At 49.5% G+C, this 17,797-nt stretch overlaps 1 protein-coding gene across 2 annotated transcripts in view; it reads right to left on the minus strand.

Moving 5' to 3' along the window:
- The window catches only part of Trpc7 (transient receptor potential cation channel subfamily C member 7), a 119,708-nt gene that overhangs the window by 13,405 nt on the left and 88,506 nt on the right, over window positions 1–17,797 (minus strand). For both annotated transcript variants that reach the window (XM_021215357.2, XM_021215356.2), the window contains exons 7-8: window positions 14,936–15,200; window positions 3,028–3,223 (exon numbers count right to left, since the gene is read on the minus strand). In XM_021215357.2, coding sequence (XP_021071016.2) covers window positions 3,028–3,223; window positions 14,936–15,200 — 461 coding nt within the window. The remainder of the gene's footprint in view (window positions 1–3,027; window positions 3,224–14,935; window positions 15,201–17,797) is intronic.

Consider the following 17,797-nt stretch of genomic DNA (forward strand, 5'->3'; position numbering starts at 1 on the left):
CATCCTTCCGGCATGTGCTGCATCCCCCAGGGAGCAGGGTGGGTGGGTTGGGGAAGGGGACAGGCAGCTAATGCCTCAGGCCCAGCCCCCTCCTTTCCCTTGCCCAGTGGGTGCTCCTGCAGCGGGCACACACTCTCTGTCTTAAAACATGCAAGTCTGTGTTCCAGAATGATCTTTCTGGGAGAGTATATTATGGGCTGGATGACCTCAAAAGCCATCCGCTGTTCCCTAACCGCACCGCTCTCGGATGTGAATGGAGTCGCAGGCAGAACCTTTTAAAAAGGTGCTCGACGTTATAAGAGGTTACACAGGCAGATTGATCAAGCAGATTGGCAGAGGGCCGTGGAAGGACAGAGCTGGGAGGCTGCTGTCTGTGTGCCCACGAGGGCAGCCTCTCGGGAAACCATCTGCCTGGATACCTTGTTCTTCTGGCCACCACCACTGTAAGAAAATGAATGCCTGCTGCTTAACTGATGCCTAAGCTACATAGTCTGAAAACGAATGCCTGCTGCTTAACTGACGCCTAAGCTACAGTCTGACTTTACCTTTTTTTTTTTAATCCATATTGAATGAAGTTTTTTACTTTCCTATATGATAAATATGGATGTAATAGTTTCTTATTATTGAAGCGTAGGGTTTGCCAGGGGTGCGACTGGCCCACTTCCAGCTCTCAGCCCCACAGGAGGGCTGTGACCCCATCCTTGGCATCCTTTCCTCTCCGCCTTCCTTGCTTGTTGGTATATGCATCGTCAGATTCATCGCATCGGAGATTTGCCTGCTTGTATTTGGAGAAGTACAACGTGCATCTTTCATGCAGTAACACCTGAGGACCTTCTCCCTAACTTACAAAGCACAAGAAGGTGGATGCTGAAAGGTACCCTGTCCATCACCCTTCCCACAGTACTACCCAAGAGGCAGGCATCTCAATGGGGCATCTCTCTCCTCTTAAAAAATAAGTGCGTGTGCATGTGTGTGCACGCGTGTATGTGTGTGTGTCTGGGGCTGGGGGAAGGTGTGTGCACATGTGAGTGCAGGTACCAATGGAAGATGGAATAAGGTCCCCTGGACACTTTTTCTCATAAGGCCTGGCGGCTTGGTGGCTTGGCGGTCTCCACTACCGTCATTAGGTAAATTCTTCATCTATTCTGTTCCATTACTTGTTTTTGAGACACAGTCTTGCTATGTGTGTTGGGATTCTAGTTATGCGCACTGATCTTTTAAGAGACATATTACATTTATTTATTACTGCGTGTGCATATGTTTGGGTATGTACATGAGCTGTATTACATTTATTTATTACTGCGTGTGCATATGTTTGGGTGTGTACATGAGCCGTATTACATTGATTTATTACTGCGTGTGCATATGTGTTTGAGTGTGTACATGAGCCGTATTACATTGATTTATTACTGTGTGTGCATATGTGTTTGGGTGTGTACATGAGCCGTATTACATTTAATTATTACTGTGTGTGCATATGTGTTTGGGTGTGTACATGAGCCACATTATTTATTACTGCGTGTGCATATGTGTTTGGGTGTGTACATGCTATGGTGCATATGTGGAAATCAGAGAATGACTCTCTGAAGTCAGTTCTCTCTTCCTACCACGTGGTTGCTGGGATTGAACTTGGGACACCGGGCTTTGAAACAAGCCCCTTTACCCACTGAGCCATCGTGCTGCTGCCCCCCACTATGGCTTCTTTCTCTTCTTAAGTTGTACAGTACCGACTCGCTCAGGGTCATCACAGTCAATTTAACTTGATTCCTATCATTGCTCATTTGTGTTGATTTAATTCCTTGATGTTCTATTAAGGCTGCAACCAACTGCTCATGGCTTGTGTATTTCAGTTCTTAATAAATTACTTGCCGATACCATTTGTTTTATTGCAGTGTTGGGGACCGAGCTGTGCTGGGTGAATGCTCTGGGCCTCACTCACAGCCTGTATACTTTCTGTTATCTTTCTGGTAAAGTGGTTTTCATCTTTACGTGGCCCCAAGCTTCCGGGTCTCCTCTTCGCTTTGCATCTTCTGGACCTGTTTGTGGTGACCCCAGAACATGGCGATGCGTTGATTACCTTGTTACTTATTGCTGTGTGTGTGTGATGTGGGAATGCATGTGCTATGGCACACACGTGGAGCTCAAGGGATGGCTTTGTTTCTTCTTTCCTCTTTTATGTGGGTTCTGGGGACTGAACCCTGGTCGTCAGGAGGACCTGCATAGTGAGTATTTTTACCTGCCATCTTGCCAGCCTTTACCTGGTTTTATTTGTTTGCTTATTTTTGCATATGTGTATGTGTAGGGGGGGATGTGCATGCATGGATCTGTATGAGTGTACATGCCTATGTGTGTGCATGGAGCGGCCATGATTTGATGTTGGGGATCTTCCTCCATTAGTATGTATCGTATTTAAGGAGATAGGTTCGCTCAATGACTCTGGGGCTCAGTGACCAGGCTAGGCTGGTGGGGCCTGAGAGCTCCCATGATCCTGCTGATTTTTACTTCCCAGAGCTGGGACTACAGGCTTATGGTGCCACACCTAGCTTTTTACATCGGTCCTGGGGAGCCAGATTCCGGTCCCCACGCTTGCTAAGCATGGGCTTTATCCACTGAGCTAGCTCTCTACCCCCATTTTCCACCTTTTCCATGAGGTCCTTGGGCACAGGGACTAGTCTGCATCATCACTGTAGTACTGTCTCGGCACACAGTAGGCACAAGACAGGCAGAAGGGGAATGAGCACATAGCCATTGTGATGTGCCGTGGGCTGCCATCACCTTTCTGAATGATGTGCGATCCTGGCTGGTGCCTTCTGCTCTCACTAGGCTTTCCAGTATGGCAGACTGACAGAAAACATGGTCTAGGAAGAATGTCTGTAATGGTCTTAGCGTCGCACGTGAGGGCGCATGCGCGTTTGATGCACCCACCCTCAGCATCGCACGTGAGGGCGCATGCACGTTTGACGCACCCACCCTCTTTGCTGCGGTGCTATGGCTGACCAAGGCAGGGACGACTCGGAGCTGGCTTACCTCGATTTCCTGATAGGAGTTGTTGATCATGGCTATCAGCATGTTGAGCAGCACAACCACCATGGTGACATTATAAACCCCGTACAGCACGTAGCCAATATTCTCGATGAACTTGTGGTCGTATTTCAGCACCACCGAGATGACCTCAGACAAGCCAAATATGGACCAAAACAAGGTTTTAAAGCTTTCTTCAACTCTACAAGGAAACAGACAGGCCTTTTAAGCATCTTGAACTAGTTCACATGAAAGCTGCCCTCTCATTACTAGGCTTTAATGGCCTCTCCCCACACCCCCAGCCCAGAATGGGACTGGGGTGGGCTGCAGCTGCCTACACTCTGAAATATTGTAGTACTCAGCTTTCTAGGACGACTTGGAAAGACTCTCGCGTGGTAATTTCTTCCATTTTAAAATTCAATTTTGCTGGCTGGGACTCCAGACTGGGATATTGTTTTTTATCCCGCTGTAATTAATCAGACATCTAAAATTAAACACAGGGCAAATGTTTGCTTTTGAGCCTCAGGAGAGTTCACTGCTCCTTCAGGGGACTCTGAAACAGCTTTTCTTAGGCTACACAGCCTGACCGTGACCTGTGTTCAGCAGACTGAGCTGGCATTGCTACCTGGTGGCACTTGCAGGCCTCTGACACCTGGTAGCAGGCTCATGCTTGTCCTCACTGCCTGAGACCAGTCACATAAACAAAGACCTCCCAACCAGGGAGGTCCGGTCAGAAAACAGGCTGAGGAAAATGGACGCATGTTCTAATTCTGCAGGTGCCGAATCTGGTGTGTGCCACCCATGTGCGGTGGGTGGTCCTGGGAGGCCTGGCTCTTTGACCCTTTGAAATGACTGGATACAGAGGTTTCAGTCCCCAGGCACATCTCACGGTCCTAACCTTCTGGCTAAGAATTAGTATCAGGCTTATTATATAATGGCCAATCAAAAAGCTGGATTGTGGTTGGATGGCTTAGAATATGCCTGTGTCGTGGGGACATAAAGTTCAACTTTCTAATCTGCATCCAAATTTTTAGTGCCGTTATGAGAGGACTCCCCCACCCCCGCCACCCCTTAACATTTTGGATTTCCAACACTTACCCACAAATGGCCAGGATTAACTAGAGCTCACCCCACCCCATCAGTGTTTCTCAAGCACTGAGATTTATTTGAGAAAAGGTACAAAAATGTTAGTTTTCCAACTTGGGCTAAAAATCCACTCTTGACTTGCATGAATTAACAGTTCTCCTGCATGTGAGAATACGGGGGTGTCTATGTGTGGGGGTGGTGGCTAGTGTGCACAGCAGCTGTGTGGCTCATTCCCTGTGCATCTCAGAGTCTGAGAAGCTGGTATCTGAAGCGAGTTTACGCTGGTATTGCTTGCCTTTTATTTCCTTTAAAGCTGTGAGTTTGTAACATTTAATCAGGAATCCACTATCAGGGTTCTGTTTGTTTGCTTGCTTGCTAATCTGATTGTGTTTGAGACAAGGTCTCACTATATAGCTTTGGCTGGCCTGGAGCTCTCTATGTAGATTAGGCTGGCTTTGAACTCAAACAGATCTGCCTGCCTGTGCCTCTGCCTTGTGAGGGCTGGGACTAAAGGCCTGCATCACTTTTTGAAGTGAAGAGTAGATGCGAGCCATTACTGCAGAGCTCTGGTTCCCATTGCTGTTCTAGAAAGGGAAAATGTTTTCCTCATAGAAGATGTGAATCCATCTTATGTGAACACATGGCATTCACTGTATGGGAGATTTATGGAGGTACCATCTCCCATCACAATGGAATGATTCTGTTATCTCTTTGTGGAAAGGAACCGTGGCATAGAGAGCCCCAAGCCATGAGATGGTGAGTTCCAGATCCTAAATGCGTTGGAGCTGGCTGCTCTCCTTCTCTTGCGCAGCTGTTCCCTTCTCCACAGGATCCAGCACAAAAGGGCAAGCACTTGTCCCAAACAAGTGGCTAATACCTGTGACAGCGAGATGTTTCACCCAAATTCACTTTCTGTTCCTTACCCTAGACCACCACACAGGTCTCTGGCTGATGCCAGTGAGGTCACAGGGGACACAGGCTGGACCAGCCCTCTCCATTGGTTTCAGTCGGGGAAGATGGGCTCAGGTCCCGCATGCACTGTTTCTCACTATGGAGTTTGCCTCTGAGCCCTTATCTATTTCCAGTTCCTTCTTAGGCATTCTGTGTTTGTAATCAGAGGGAGGCAGAGCAGGCAGGTCACACTTTGGTTAAATTGTGTTTGCAGCGGGGTCTCTAATGTGACACGACCCCACTCCAGACAGCCAGTGCCACATGCTTATTTGATACCCCTCTGCAGTGTGAGGATTAGTCTCTGAACCTGCACTTAGCCTCATTTCTAGAAACATAATTACAAGAGGCCCAGATCTGAGATGGCTAGAGGGATAAACACTCATCCCTGATTGGCTGGGAAGGGGTCTTAGCCAGACTGCAGAGGCCTCTTCCAGGCTCTTGAGGAGAGGCCTGCTGCTCTTCCTCCTCTTTGTAGGAGGCAGGATGAGCTGAAGCAACAGACCCTCTGTCAGAGAAAAGGTGGATTGACGGACCAAGTTAGGGCAGTGAGAGCCCCAGTCAGTCTCTGGACTTTGTATCTGGAGCCAGCCCAGTCCACAGAAACGTTCAGTGTACTACGAACAGACTTGTGTTTGCTATTCGTATTGGCAGAGGAGACATTATTGGCTGACATCTGACATGCAAGATTACCTACGCTAAGCTGTGAGTGGTATCATGCTTTGTCTAGACTGACACAATGTGAATAGATAAGATCTGAGTGTGGAATTGAAGAGTTAAAATTAGAAAAAATACTTATGACTAGCACACAACGTTGCCGAGAATTTACCAGATGGTCTTGGCCTGGAGAAAGGTTCAGAAACTATGAATACAGACACCAGGAGACCCAACCACACAGAAATTAGCTCCTGAATGTCAAAAGCACAGTAAGCCATAGACCCGGGGGGGGGGGAAGGACTTGAACCTGCAAACATTAGCGGATACACCAAGGACCTTCCCCACCGATTTGATCAAATTCCCCCAAAGAAACAGCTTAAGGTAGGAAGGCTGTATCTTGACTCATGATTTGAGAAGATATCTGGTGGTGACATCATGGTGGAAAGAGAGTGAGGCTGCTCGCTGAAGCCTCGGTGGTCAGGAGGCCGATAGGGGCTCAGATAGATGAAACCCAGGGAAGACTGTAACTGATAGAGCCTTTCTGCAGTGACACACTTTCTCAAACTAGGCGCAATCTCCTAAAGGTCCCATAACCCATCCACAAAGAACACATGAACCTATGGGTGAGGCGTATTTAAATTCAAACCATACAGACAACATGTAGTCCAGGCTGGCTTTTAAGTCAATATGTAGCCAAAGCTGATGGCCTTGAACTTGATCCTACTGCCGGCACCCTGCGAGTACTGAGATCACAGGTTTGTGACAACACACTTGGCTTCATACGCTCTTATATGAGTCAGCCTGCAAACACGACATTCTAAGAAAGACAAGTGCCTTCTGTTGGGGAAATGTAGTGAACAATGTATGCTTTGAAAGTGCAAGAGCTTCATAGTCAACGAGAGATGCTGGGCTAGTATCTTCTAGTGTAGGGTGTGGCAGGAATAAAATAATTAAAGAGCTCTGTCTCCCTGCCCTCAGTGGGAGAAGATTTGTTACCTACATCTTGGAAGCCTGCATAATGCATTCTTAGAAAGGAAGCTGGGCTTAGAATCAAGTCAGCAGACCATCGATGGTGCCAAGGGCCCAGGCCTGGCGCTAACCCCAGTGTCCTGGGAGGTGTCCCATGGCTTGCAATGGTGTCTTTATCACAGTCCACTGCCTGTCTTGGCCTTGAACTTATGATCATCCTTCTGCTTCAGCCTCCTGAGCACTGGCTTTGTAGGTTTGAGCCTTATACCTAATTATTGCCTAGAATTTGCAGGAGCCATAGGACCTAGCGTGGAATCCTTCTCCTCACTGTCTGGAGTTGCCCTTCAGGAAGAAAGATTTTAAACTGGTTTAACTGCTGTCTACCACAAAACTAATCACAAAGGCCCCCACTGGCTACGGTAGGGCCACATCTGGGGTTCCCTATTGTCAAAAGTTGCAGCTCCCAGCTCCTCACCTTCTTTCATCCCACGAGCTGTGCGGTTTGTCAGGTCCTCAGCTGTATCAGGGCTTCACAGAGACAGGAGGAGAAAACAAATGCATGCTGGGGTCCAAATCTCAATACACATACTGGATATGCGTGTGTTCAAACACATTACAAGGCCTGTTAGGGTCTCAGTTTGCCCAACTGTGAAGTGGACATAATGGGCGCTTTACTGCTCAGCTGCTGGGAAGATTGAGTGAGCAACTCATGTAACATATCCACAGTGAGAGCAGCATCCTGACGGGCTGCTGTCCTTTGGATTCATCTGCTCTGAAAGCAATCTGGTAGGTGCTAGTGGAGAAGACTGTGAAAGCCAGCGGCTGGGCTGCTGGGTGCTCTGCTGCCTGGTAGCAGACTCAGGCCCAGAAGCTCCAGAGGCCTCTGCCCACTGAATGAAGGGTAATCAGTTAGATATTTATCGATTTTCCCGAACAAGCCTCCTTTGCCTTCCTATCTACCAGATCACCATAGATGCTAGATTTCATGCAAATGACCCTCTGGTTCCTCCAGCCCGGGCTTCCTTTTTTCTTTGTCTTTTTTTTTTTTGGCTCTTGGCTTGCAGGGGAAGGGACTGCAGTTAGTTAATAGGCCACCCTGGCATGAGAAGTCCTCCTAGCAGCGAGAACCCGAGTGATCCTGAATAGATGTGATTCACCCTTGTCTCCCTGGGTGGGGGTGTGTGTGTGGGAAGGCTGGGGCTGATCTGTCACGCAGAAAGCTGGGACAAGGTAATCAGTTCTCTCCCAGGTCTGTCTCGCCTGGATAATGAGACTTTAATAACAGGTTTCCTGAAGAGGCAGCATGCACGCGCCTCAGAGAACAAACTGATCAACAAGGCGACAGTTTAGGTCGATTGTTATGAAAATTGCCGCTTCTCCAGAATGCCACAAACCCTCCCCACAGGCGCTCCGTTCAGTTTAGTTACCTAGCCAGTGTGCAGCTAGCAAGCTAAAATTAAGCAGGAGGATCAGGGCTCAGAGGGTTGCTCTGATGGCTCCGAAGACAATAGCTGTGCCCTGCTAGAGTTCTGTCAAAGGACAGCAGCACCTGCCTGCCATCCGAGCAGGGTGCTGTGGGAAGGTGCTCTGCTTGCCATCTGAGCAGGGTGCTGTAGGAAGGTGCTCGGGAGTGGAGAAAGAGCTCCTAGGCAGGCCACCTCTCTAATACTCAGATCTCAGGGATCCAAACCAATCACCATGCCTGAGGAAGGGGGGGGGATAGGTAAACATCCAAGGGATCCTTCCAGGCTCCTAACCCCAGAGTCCCCACCTCTGCCACTCAATCACTATCTTGGACCCCAAATGAGGAGCTGGGATAAGAAACTCCAAAAAGGAGGGGTCTGGCTTGAGGTGAGTGAAATCTGTCCAGCCTGGCAGATAGACAGAACTCAGCAAACTCAGTGTGTGGTTACGCGTGAATGGCTGAAACTGTGCTGCACGCTTCCCTTCCTGTCTCCTGGCCTTGCTGTTGACAGCTGTCAGAGTGCTGAAGCAAGGGAAGCCTGGGATTGGCTGTTAAGTTTTTGGCCAAGGTATAGGCTCCATAGGTCTTTTTCCCCCTTAGGCACAAGATGGGAAAACAACGGTCTCTACTGTGTAAGGCTGTTGTGAAGGGTAAGTGATTTCTCACAATATTGGTGAGGTGCACAAGACAGTTTGCTATGTGTCAACTGTTTGATAAGCAATGCTCATGTTAGGACTGGCAGTTTTTTCTTTCATTGTTTCCTTAATAGCAGTAAGTTGTAGCATCCGGGGGAAGTTTCTGGAACCTTACAACACGTTGGAAATAAAAATGATCCAGGCCCTCTCCTTCAGTAGCTTCATGGCTGTCAAAGCCCATCACTTGGCCAAGGTCTTCAAGGCACTGGGCAAGTTAGCTCCTCTGATTTCCAAAGATGCCCTGCTGTTATCTGGTTTCCCCTCATATCGTCTGCCTCTTTGAGAATGAGAGTTTCAATTCAATGAGATTTTAGTGAAGGTTAACATGTCCTCCCAGGCAGAGCCACCACTCAGGTGGGGACCGGAGGTGATGCCTGAGATACTATGTCACAAAGACAGTCCTCAACGGACTGTGGCCAAACACCCAAAATCTAACCTTGGGAGCCAAGCAGCATAAGGCCTGGTTAGTACTTGGATGGTAAGACATTGGCTAATGGAGCAAACTTTCTTTCTGGGATCGGGTCTCCTGTCTTAAAACTTGGTCTAGGGATACAGCTAAGTGGCGGGGCGCTTGCCTAGGGGTCTCCAGTGGCACAACAACAACAACAACAACTCCCGCAAACCCTTGTCACCTTTTAGTCTGCTGAAGAGGCTTAACATTTCATGTCACGAATTAACACAAGAGGAGCGGAGAGGAACATTCCAAGCAAACACCATTCAGTAACAGAATACTCGTTGCCCAACTCTCAAAAGCATTGTTAGCCTTTAAAAATAACCCAGGTAAAAGCCTATCTCTTATATATCGAGGAGCTATACAAAGATAAATTTTTTTTTCTTTTGGGGGGTATTTTTGTTTGTTTGTTTTTTACATCTTAGTTAAGTGTAGTTGCCCAAATTCTCTGGGTCTGAGCGGGGCTCCACGTCTGACCGTGTGACACCGTCAGGTCTTAGAACTTATCTGATGGACTCTCTTACGCGCAATCACCTCATAGCCATTTTATTGTTAAAGGGTGATGATGATGACCTTGGGATTATAATGAAGTGTGATTTTAAACTCAGCCCATGGCCCTGATCGGGATCCTGGCAAACACCTCACACCGTGGCCAGGCAGGGCGATTCTCTCCCGTGCGGCTCACCACGAACTCCAGCACACACTGCACAGATAAAATGGCAGCAGGCAAGGACCTATGGTGCCCCAGGGGCCCTTTCCCTGGTTTCTTGTAACATGCCACTGCTTGACACAATCTAGCCTTGGCTGCCACACAGGGCCCATACAACGGGCTAGATGTTTGCATCCCTCCTCCGTCCCCCCCACCACTACCGAAGCCTCTGTGTCTGCATCTGCCTCCCCTCTCAGACTCCCCCCACACCCCGCTCGCTTCCCTCTGGAGTGATCTCAGTCGTAGACCTTTCTAGAAGACTGTTTCTACATTCCCATCTTACTCATCCTCCAGTCAGCAGCAGCAGCAGGCCCAGGCCGAGTCCAAGTCTCCATGGTCACAGTGTCCTTTCTGAAGTGCCTCTGAGCACATCTTCACCTAAGAGAGGGCTCGGCGGAGATTCTCGCCCTCTATCAGGACTTAGAAGACTCTTCATGACTGTGTAATCTTTTTCCACCTCCCATAGGTTTTTGGCTGTTTGCAGTTCTTTGATGATGTCCCGTATGGGTCAGGCGCCCTTCTAGCTTTTCCCTAAGGACCCTCCACTGGGCCATCCCTTCTAGGAAGCGTTCCCTGACCCTGCCAGGTAGCAGCCAACACTTCCTCCCCAGCCGCTGCCCACACATCATTCGCAATGGCTGCATAGTTCGAGCTGCTGCTCGTTCACTCCTGCCTGCCCCACTTGTTGAGAGTCCCTGGGCAGCAGTCAATGGATTCTCCCAGCAAGGCAGGGCTGCAGGGCCAAAACAGAACTTGGCATGCAGTGGTTGTCCTGTAACTATCGATTATGACAGAGCTATCTGCTAGACAGGGGAATGCCATGGGCTGCACGCTGAGAGCCGAGATGTGTGGCACTGTTGGGGTCTCACCGACAAGTCTTATATAGTATGTTAATCTTAGGAATTAGCACCGCAGAAGCGCAAGAGACAATTGCTCAAAGCACACGGGGGGGGGGAGGGGGCTGGGGGGATAGGGGGAAGGTTCTACTCGACGGTGGAATGAAGTTGTAGAGTTTGTCCATTAACTGGCTCCATAGTCTTCGGCAAGTCCAGTGCCTCCTTCTCTTTAGAGGTGGAGACCTTCAAAAGGGCGGTGCAGAGCCAGAGTCCGTGAGGCTCGGACTTAGGCACCGTAGCAATATAGAAATATGTGGCAGCCTGCAGGGTCCCCTCCCTCGGCCCTGGAGCCCCTCTGGATTGCAAGATGGATCCCTGGGGAGGCAGTGTGTCAGGGGAGGTGGGACATATGAATCTTCCCAGGGTGGAATATGGAAATTTCCCATCGTTATCAAGGAAAACAAGAGCTTCTAATTCTGTCCAGTGCTTCTAAGGTTCCTTCCATTAAAAGTAATTCCTGGGGAGACGGAACTTAACAGGGGCGCTGGTTTTGATTGGATGGATGTCTCCGGTGCTCCTTCCGTAGTGGCCTGTAGAAAAGGTTGGCTGGGGTCGTTTCTGTTTTATTTTCATGAGGACAGAGCCCACCTTTAATCGGCAATCAGGGTCAAGCGGAGAGAGCCACGCTGACCTCCTGGGGACACAGTGGCTCTGTATGTGTCCTGTGGGACAGCCTGCTGCTTCTGCTCTCTGCCACTCATGGTCCCACCTATCTGTGCATTTATTGGTCACATGCTGCACAATGGTGACTCTATCGGTGGCAACATACAGCCTGGGCAGGTAGGAGGTCATGCTATCTGTCTGCCTCAGTACATTCTGTGGTGTTCCTACAATAACTCAGTAGGGAAGGGATGACATTTGCCACAACTTATTCCCTTCTCTTTCTGCTCCAGCCCTCCATCGATAATTCAGTCAGTCCTGCTCACAGCTACGCAGTGCGTTTCAGGACTTGCTGAAGAGGAGGAGGAGGAGGAGGAGGAGGAGGAGGAGGAGGAGGAGGAGGAAGAGGAAGAGGAAGAGGAAGAGGAAGAGGAAGAGGAGGAGGTTCTTTCTTCCTGTGTCTGCTGTGCCCCTGGCTCCTCCTCCCTACATTAGAAGGCCTGGGGTAGTTTGGTGCCTGATGTCTCTGGTGCCTGGCCCACGGGAGCAGATGTGTTAGGCTGGAAAACACAGAAGCCTTTCCTTCTTGGCTGACATCTTCTGCACGGCTGTTGACAATGTGGCTCCTGCTGATTGGATTGCTTTTAGGTCCTGTCCTGCTGTCCTTCTGTCCTGCCAACCCTCTATACACAAACCCTGGCACATTCAGAGCAAATTTGTTTTTGGGTGATTCAGGTTTATTCCATTCCTTCAACGGGTGTTGGAGAAATAAAAAGGAGTCTGATTGACTACATGATGTACTGTTGCCAGGCCACGCCCAGGGAGGGTCCTACAGTCTCAGCTCAGTCGTCATAGCCATCGCTGTCACTGCCAATACTGGAGGCTTTATGCACTGCATGGCCTCTGCTTCTCTGTGGAGCCTAACAACAGTCCCGTGTAAGGCTGGCCTTCTTCCTACCGCTTTTATCAGAGGTGTGGAAATTCAGGGCCGGTGGATTTAAGACCATGCCTGAGGCTGCACAGTGGGTCCCAGCTAAGATCAGATGGAAATCTAGTCTGACCCCTGAGGCGCTGCTGCCTCTACCCAGCCTGCAGCCCTCAGGCTTCCGCTGTTCCTCAGCACTGGGCCTGTCACCTGCTCTCTGTAGACACTTCGCACCTGTATGGTGGGCTGCCCATGGGGGAGCTGCTCACTGAGCGGGCAGCACCACCACAGCTCTGAGGTAAGTGGCGTGGAGGTCAGGTGACTTTGTTCTTAGATAGCATCTCTCCCCTTGATGAGTGATTTCCCCAGAAGCAGAGCCAGCTGAGGCCTCATGACACTGGGGATCACCCAGAGCACCAGTCATCTGCAGTGGCTGGAAAACAGATGTCACCTGCGGACATGAGTCAGGGGGTTCTCAGCCCTCTTGGTCCCAGCTGCTGCCCTGGGTGGGTGGACACTCATTTCCCAAGAGTCTGGCCAAAGCTTAATGAAGAGAAGTTCTCCACCTGATGGGTCTGGAGAATGTCTGAGACCGGAGACTTTGCACCAGGACACTTTACATGGGACACTCAGCTGTGGTGGAGGGCGAGGGTACTTGTGAATATGGTGGGCAGTCCCCTTTCCCTCTTTACAGATGAGAACAAGAACTCCTGGACAGAATTGTCAGCAGAATCTGATTGAACTTAGAATTTGAGTTCTGTGGACAGACTGGAATGTTGCTGGTCCAAAGGCTGGCTACCTTATCTTGGACTTGTTCTAGCCTCCAAGAACAGCTATTCTTTGCCCATCCTTACATAAGGAATAGCATCTGATGAAATAGATGAATAGAAAAACTCTTTTAATATCTATTGACTTAGTGGCCCACTAACCTAGACAGCATCCTTGCCCATAGAGAAGCTCACCCCATCTCACCGAGCCTGCCTCTCTGATGTACCCACACCGATACACCTTAGACTTGTTTTGATCTTTCTGCAAAATGATACAATGTCATGAAACTGCTTCTGCGTTAGAACACGGAGTTTGGGGTAACCTAAATCTGTGTTCCTGCGCCATGGTCACTGGAAATGGCTCCGGAAATCTACCTCTTACTCCCTTTAAGATAAGAGCTGTGGTTTTTGTGTTGACACCGAAGTGGACACACAGCTTGGATACATCCAATGACGTTGCTAGTGGCCACCAGCAAGTAATGCCGGCCAGGGTGTAAACGCTGCCATATCTGTTTACTAGATTCGGCTCAGGTGGCCTCTAGGAGACCCTGTTGTTCCTCACAGAGAGGGGAGAGCTTTGGATCTTTTGCACACAGGCTGCATGAGATCTGTCGCTTTCTTCTTGGGCTGTGGAGGAGGGTGTAGCATCACTGTGTAGCCTGCCTCTGGCTAGCTGGAGCCCCCATAGCAGTCATTTGCCTCCCTTGTCTGGGCCTCTGACTCTGGCTGCAGAGACCCAGGAAGCTGCAGAGCCTGTTTTGGGCTCAGCCAGGTGGGGACAGCACTCAGCCCTGGGGCTTCCTTAGATTCTAGGAGAGATACTGACTGACTGCGGGAGGAGAGACAGCAGACGGGAGAGGTCTGACCCATCAGTTCTGTCTTTCCAGTAGGCTATCCTGAGATGGGACGTTTCCATCTTGTCTCCTTGGAGAAGTCTGTTGTGCGCAGAGTGCGCGTCAGGCAGTAGCCTCTGCTCCCCTTCCCTGTCCCTCTTCCCCTCAGCCTGCTCCCTCCCTGCTCCCCTCCACCCCCTGCCTTTCTTCCCCTGGCTTATAGCTCTCTGGACCTAATAGCATGCATGTTGGCATGTGGGGTTTGTCAGGTTCTGTTCCTAAGTAATATAGGTGGAGTGTATTGCTGTAATAATCATAATGGTAACCCCCCTTTTATTGCGTACTTTCTGGGTCACCCCACCCCACACCATTGTCATGATGCCATTACTCCTTGTGATGGTTTGAATGAAAAATGTCCCTTCAAAGGCTCAGCTGGTCCCAGTTGGTGGCATTGTGTGAGGCGGTGCTGTAGCCTTGCTGAAGGAAGTATATCACTGGGGATAGGCTTTGAGAGTCCACAGCCCCACCCCACTTCCAATTTTCTCTTTCTCCACTGTGTTTATGGCTGAAGATGTGATCTTAGTTTACTGATCCACCTGCCCAGAACCATGTTTCTCCTGCAATTATGGACGCCCCTCCAACTTGAAACTGCAAACCAAATAAACCCATTGTTTCTGCCTTAATCTGTTCTTGTTCCTGGTAGCTCATCACAGTAACAGAAAATCAATGGACCCATCCCCATTTTAAAATGAAGAAAGGGCTAATTTCAGAGCCTAAACCTTAAAACAATGAGAGCAAAACTCACATCAACCTCAAGGAGACCCGAGTTCTGCAAGGGACCTGAAAGAGGTCCCCAGGGATCCCCGGATGCCCAGAGATGGCGTCTGGGAGGGAGCGTGCTGTGGGTACTCACGTGGTAAATGCTGGGTTGTACTTTGCACCTCGGTAGTAGGAATACAGGTTGAACATTCCGATCATGAAGGCCACAAATACCATGATAAAAATGACCATGAACTTGAAGATATCTTTCACAGTCCTTCCCAGGGATATCTGCAAGGGCCCAAAGCTCTCATTGGCTGGCAGGATGTAGGCGATCCGGGAGAAGCTGAGAACAACTGCAATGGCGTACAGCCCTTCCGAGATGATCTGGGGGTCTGAAGGCCACCACTTGTCCCTGGCTGAAAGGAAAGAATCTGTGTTACTTGTTGGGGGATGGGGTCTACTCTGGAAGAGCAACCAGGTAGGCGTCTTTAAGGACTTGTTTTTATTATTTTATGTCTGCATGTGTGCAGCGACCCAAGAATGGTAGAGGGGCTTCAAAACTCTTCAAGCTGGAGTTACAGGTGGTTGTGAGCCACCTGAAGAGGTGCTGGAACTTGGTCCTTTTGCAGAGCAGCAAGTGCTCTGGACTGCTGCGCCATCTCTCCGCCTGTTAGACACAGGTAGCATTCTCCGTTGTCCTCTCTGCCCTTGGGTAATCTCAGCCCACAAGATATCATTCTTTGGGAATGAGCTATCTCACCTGCTCGGAACTTTACTTCGGATCTGACTCATTCCCGGTCATCCTTCAAGATTCAGTTTAGGGACGATCCCTTTCCAGAAGCTGCCCGTAACTCCAGCAGCCTGTGTGGGGTTCCTGGTCTCCCGTGAGCTCCTGTGGTGTCCCGTGTATATCCATTCCGACCAAGGGTGCAGGGCTAACCATCACGTTCCCCTCCTCCACGCACAGGAGCTGAGACCCCCACTGGGGAAGCATGAGGAGGCAGTGGAGACCAGCATGGGCTGGAATCAGTCAACTGGGTTTTCTGAGCCACACTGTCCCTGTGTGTGATCACGGCAGACAATCTCACCAGCCTTGAAGGACTCTGACTGTTAAGCCACACATGTGAGAGCTCGGGCAGGCTCTGTACAGAGCGGGCACTGATCAATGCCCGTGAAGTGACTGAGCAGACCTCTAACCACACGCTCAGCTAGCCACAAGCCAGAACAAATCAGCTTCCGGGGACCAGGAATCTGAAAGGTTTGCCTGTGAACATAATCTTGCCCTCTGCCCTTCCTCTCACCCCTAAAGTATATGCTGGCAGCCTTTCTCACTGAGCTAGGGTCTCAAAGGGGGTAACCAGTCACACAGGCTTGCCACAACACTATTGGAGAGACAATGTTGGTGTTTACTGGTGAGTCCCGGGGCCTGAGGTGCCTTACAAGAATGACTATGGCTGAATGAGCCTCCACTGGGCCCTACCACAGGCCTAATGTCTAAGGAGCAGCACTCAGCCTAGCCTTAGGTGTCAGGACGAACAGTACATCCCAGGCGAGGGCAGTTACCTCCCTCCTGGACAGTGCCTGTGCCTGCTTCTCAGTGCCCGGGTAAGAGTGCTCCTCAGACACTGAACACCCTCTACCGCCCCAGACCGCACCACACGGTAAAAACTGCCCTGCTGACAAAGCCAGCAGCATCCCTGTTGAGAACTGCTGAACGAAGCTTAAATGAGAAACATTGAGAAACTTAAATTAGCCTGCACACTAAATTAGCTGTGATTTTCACAACAGCCCCGTAGAGCAGGCATTACTGTTGCCATTTTAAAGATTGGATTTGGGGGTATGGGGCCCTTTTCTGAGCCAGTAAGTGCAAATAGAGAGCATATTACAAAGCGATTCTTGGCACCCCATGGGAGATGGAGGGGGAAAGGAACTTTATTCTTTATTTTCAAAGCTAGGCTCTCTGTTAAATTAATTATAATAGAGAGAAACCTTTAGTAAGGGAAGCTGTGCCGACAGTTTAATGTAGCGCATTCCAAATTACATTTGGAATGCAAGAATGCAGACTCTAAGTTCTTACCAAAGTCAGAATTCGGAAACCCATGAAAGACAAAGTATGTGTTTTCTAAAATACCTGCTCCCCTCTATGGATTAATAGCAATACATTCCACATGAAATCAGAAGTGGTTGCTTCTATTAAACAGGCACTAAAATGAGTTCCTTTCTTAATGTCATCTACAATTCTCCACCTTCAACCTCAGCTGTAACAGAAAAAGCTGCTCCTAGGTAGCTGTAGTTTCTAGGAACTACGTTCCTGAAGGCCCAGGTTAGACTTCCAGTGTAGATGACTCTGCCTGAACGGGCTTGTCACAGATGGATGGGCATAAAACAAACGGCACCGCGTGATTCACACAAAGGAACGTTCATCTTGGAGCTGTTTTCATCAGAAAAAAGTCTTTTCACAACCTGAACCCACCCTACTATTTTGATCCTGAACTGGTTGCACGGCTCACTGGCAAGGCTTGCCACAAGAGGGCGCTCGGCCCCCATAGCTGGAGCTCACGCGTGCAGTAAGAGCTCCGGAACGATTCCAAAGGCCCAAGGTGAACCGGAAAAGGCAAGGACAGTAATGTGCTGTGGAACAGAAGTCAACACGGGACAATACTGCAGCCTGTATCCTGACACTGAGTGCATCCATCTTTCCGCGAGGCACCAAAGCAGCACAGACGGGAAAACATACACGATTCAAGAAAACCCTGCATTTGTTGGCCAACAAATGTTGGGAGCAGGGGCCAGGAAGCAGTGGTTGTGACAGGAGCTTGCTCATCTTTTACCACATTTGCCTTACGTGGACAGTTCGCTAAAGGTCATGGCTGTACCCCGCCATTCTGTGGTTAGAAGGGCCATTTGTTTTTATCTACCAGGAAGGACATTTGACTTTCAACCCCTTTCATATGTGACAGTAATTAATACTAAGCAGCGTCACCTCCACCCCTACCCCTAACCCCCCACTACC

Source organism: Mus pahari, chromosome 16 (genome assembly GCF_900095145.1).
Source record: "Mus pahari chromosome 16, PAHARI_EIJ_v1.1, whole genome shotgun sequence".
NCBI classification, from domain to species: domain Eukaryota; kingdom Metazoa; phylum Chordata; class Mammalia; order Rodentia; family Muridae; genus Mus; species Mus pahari.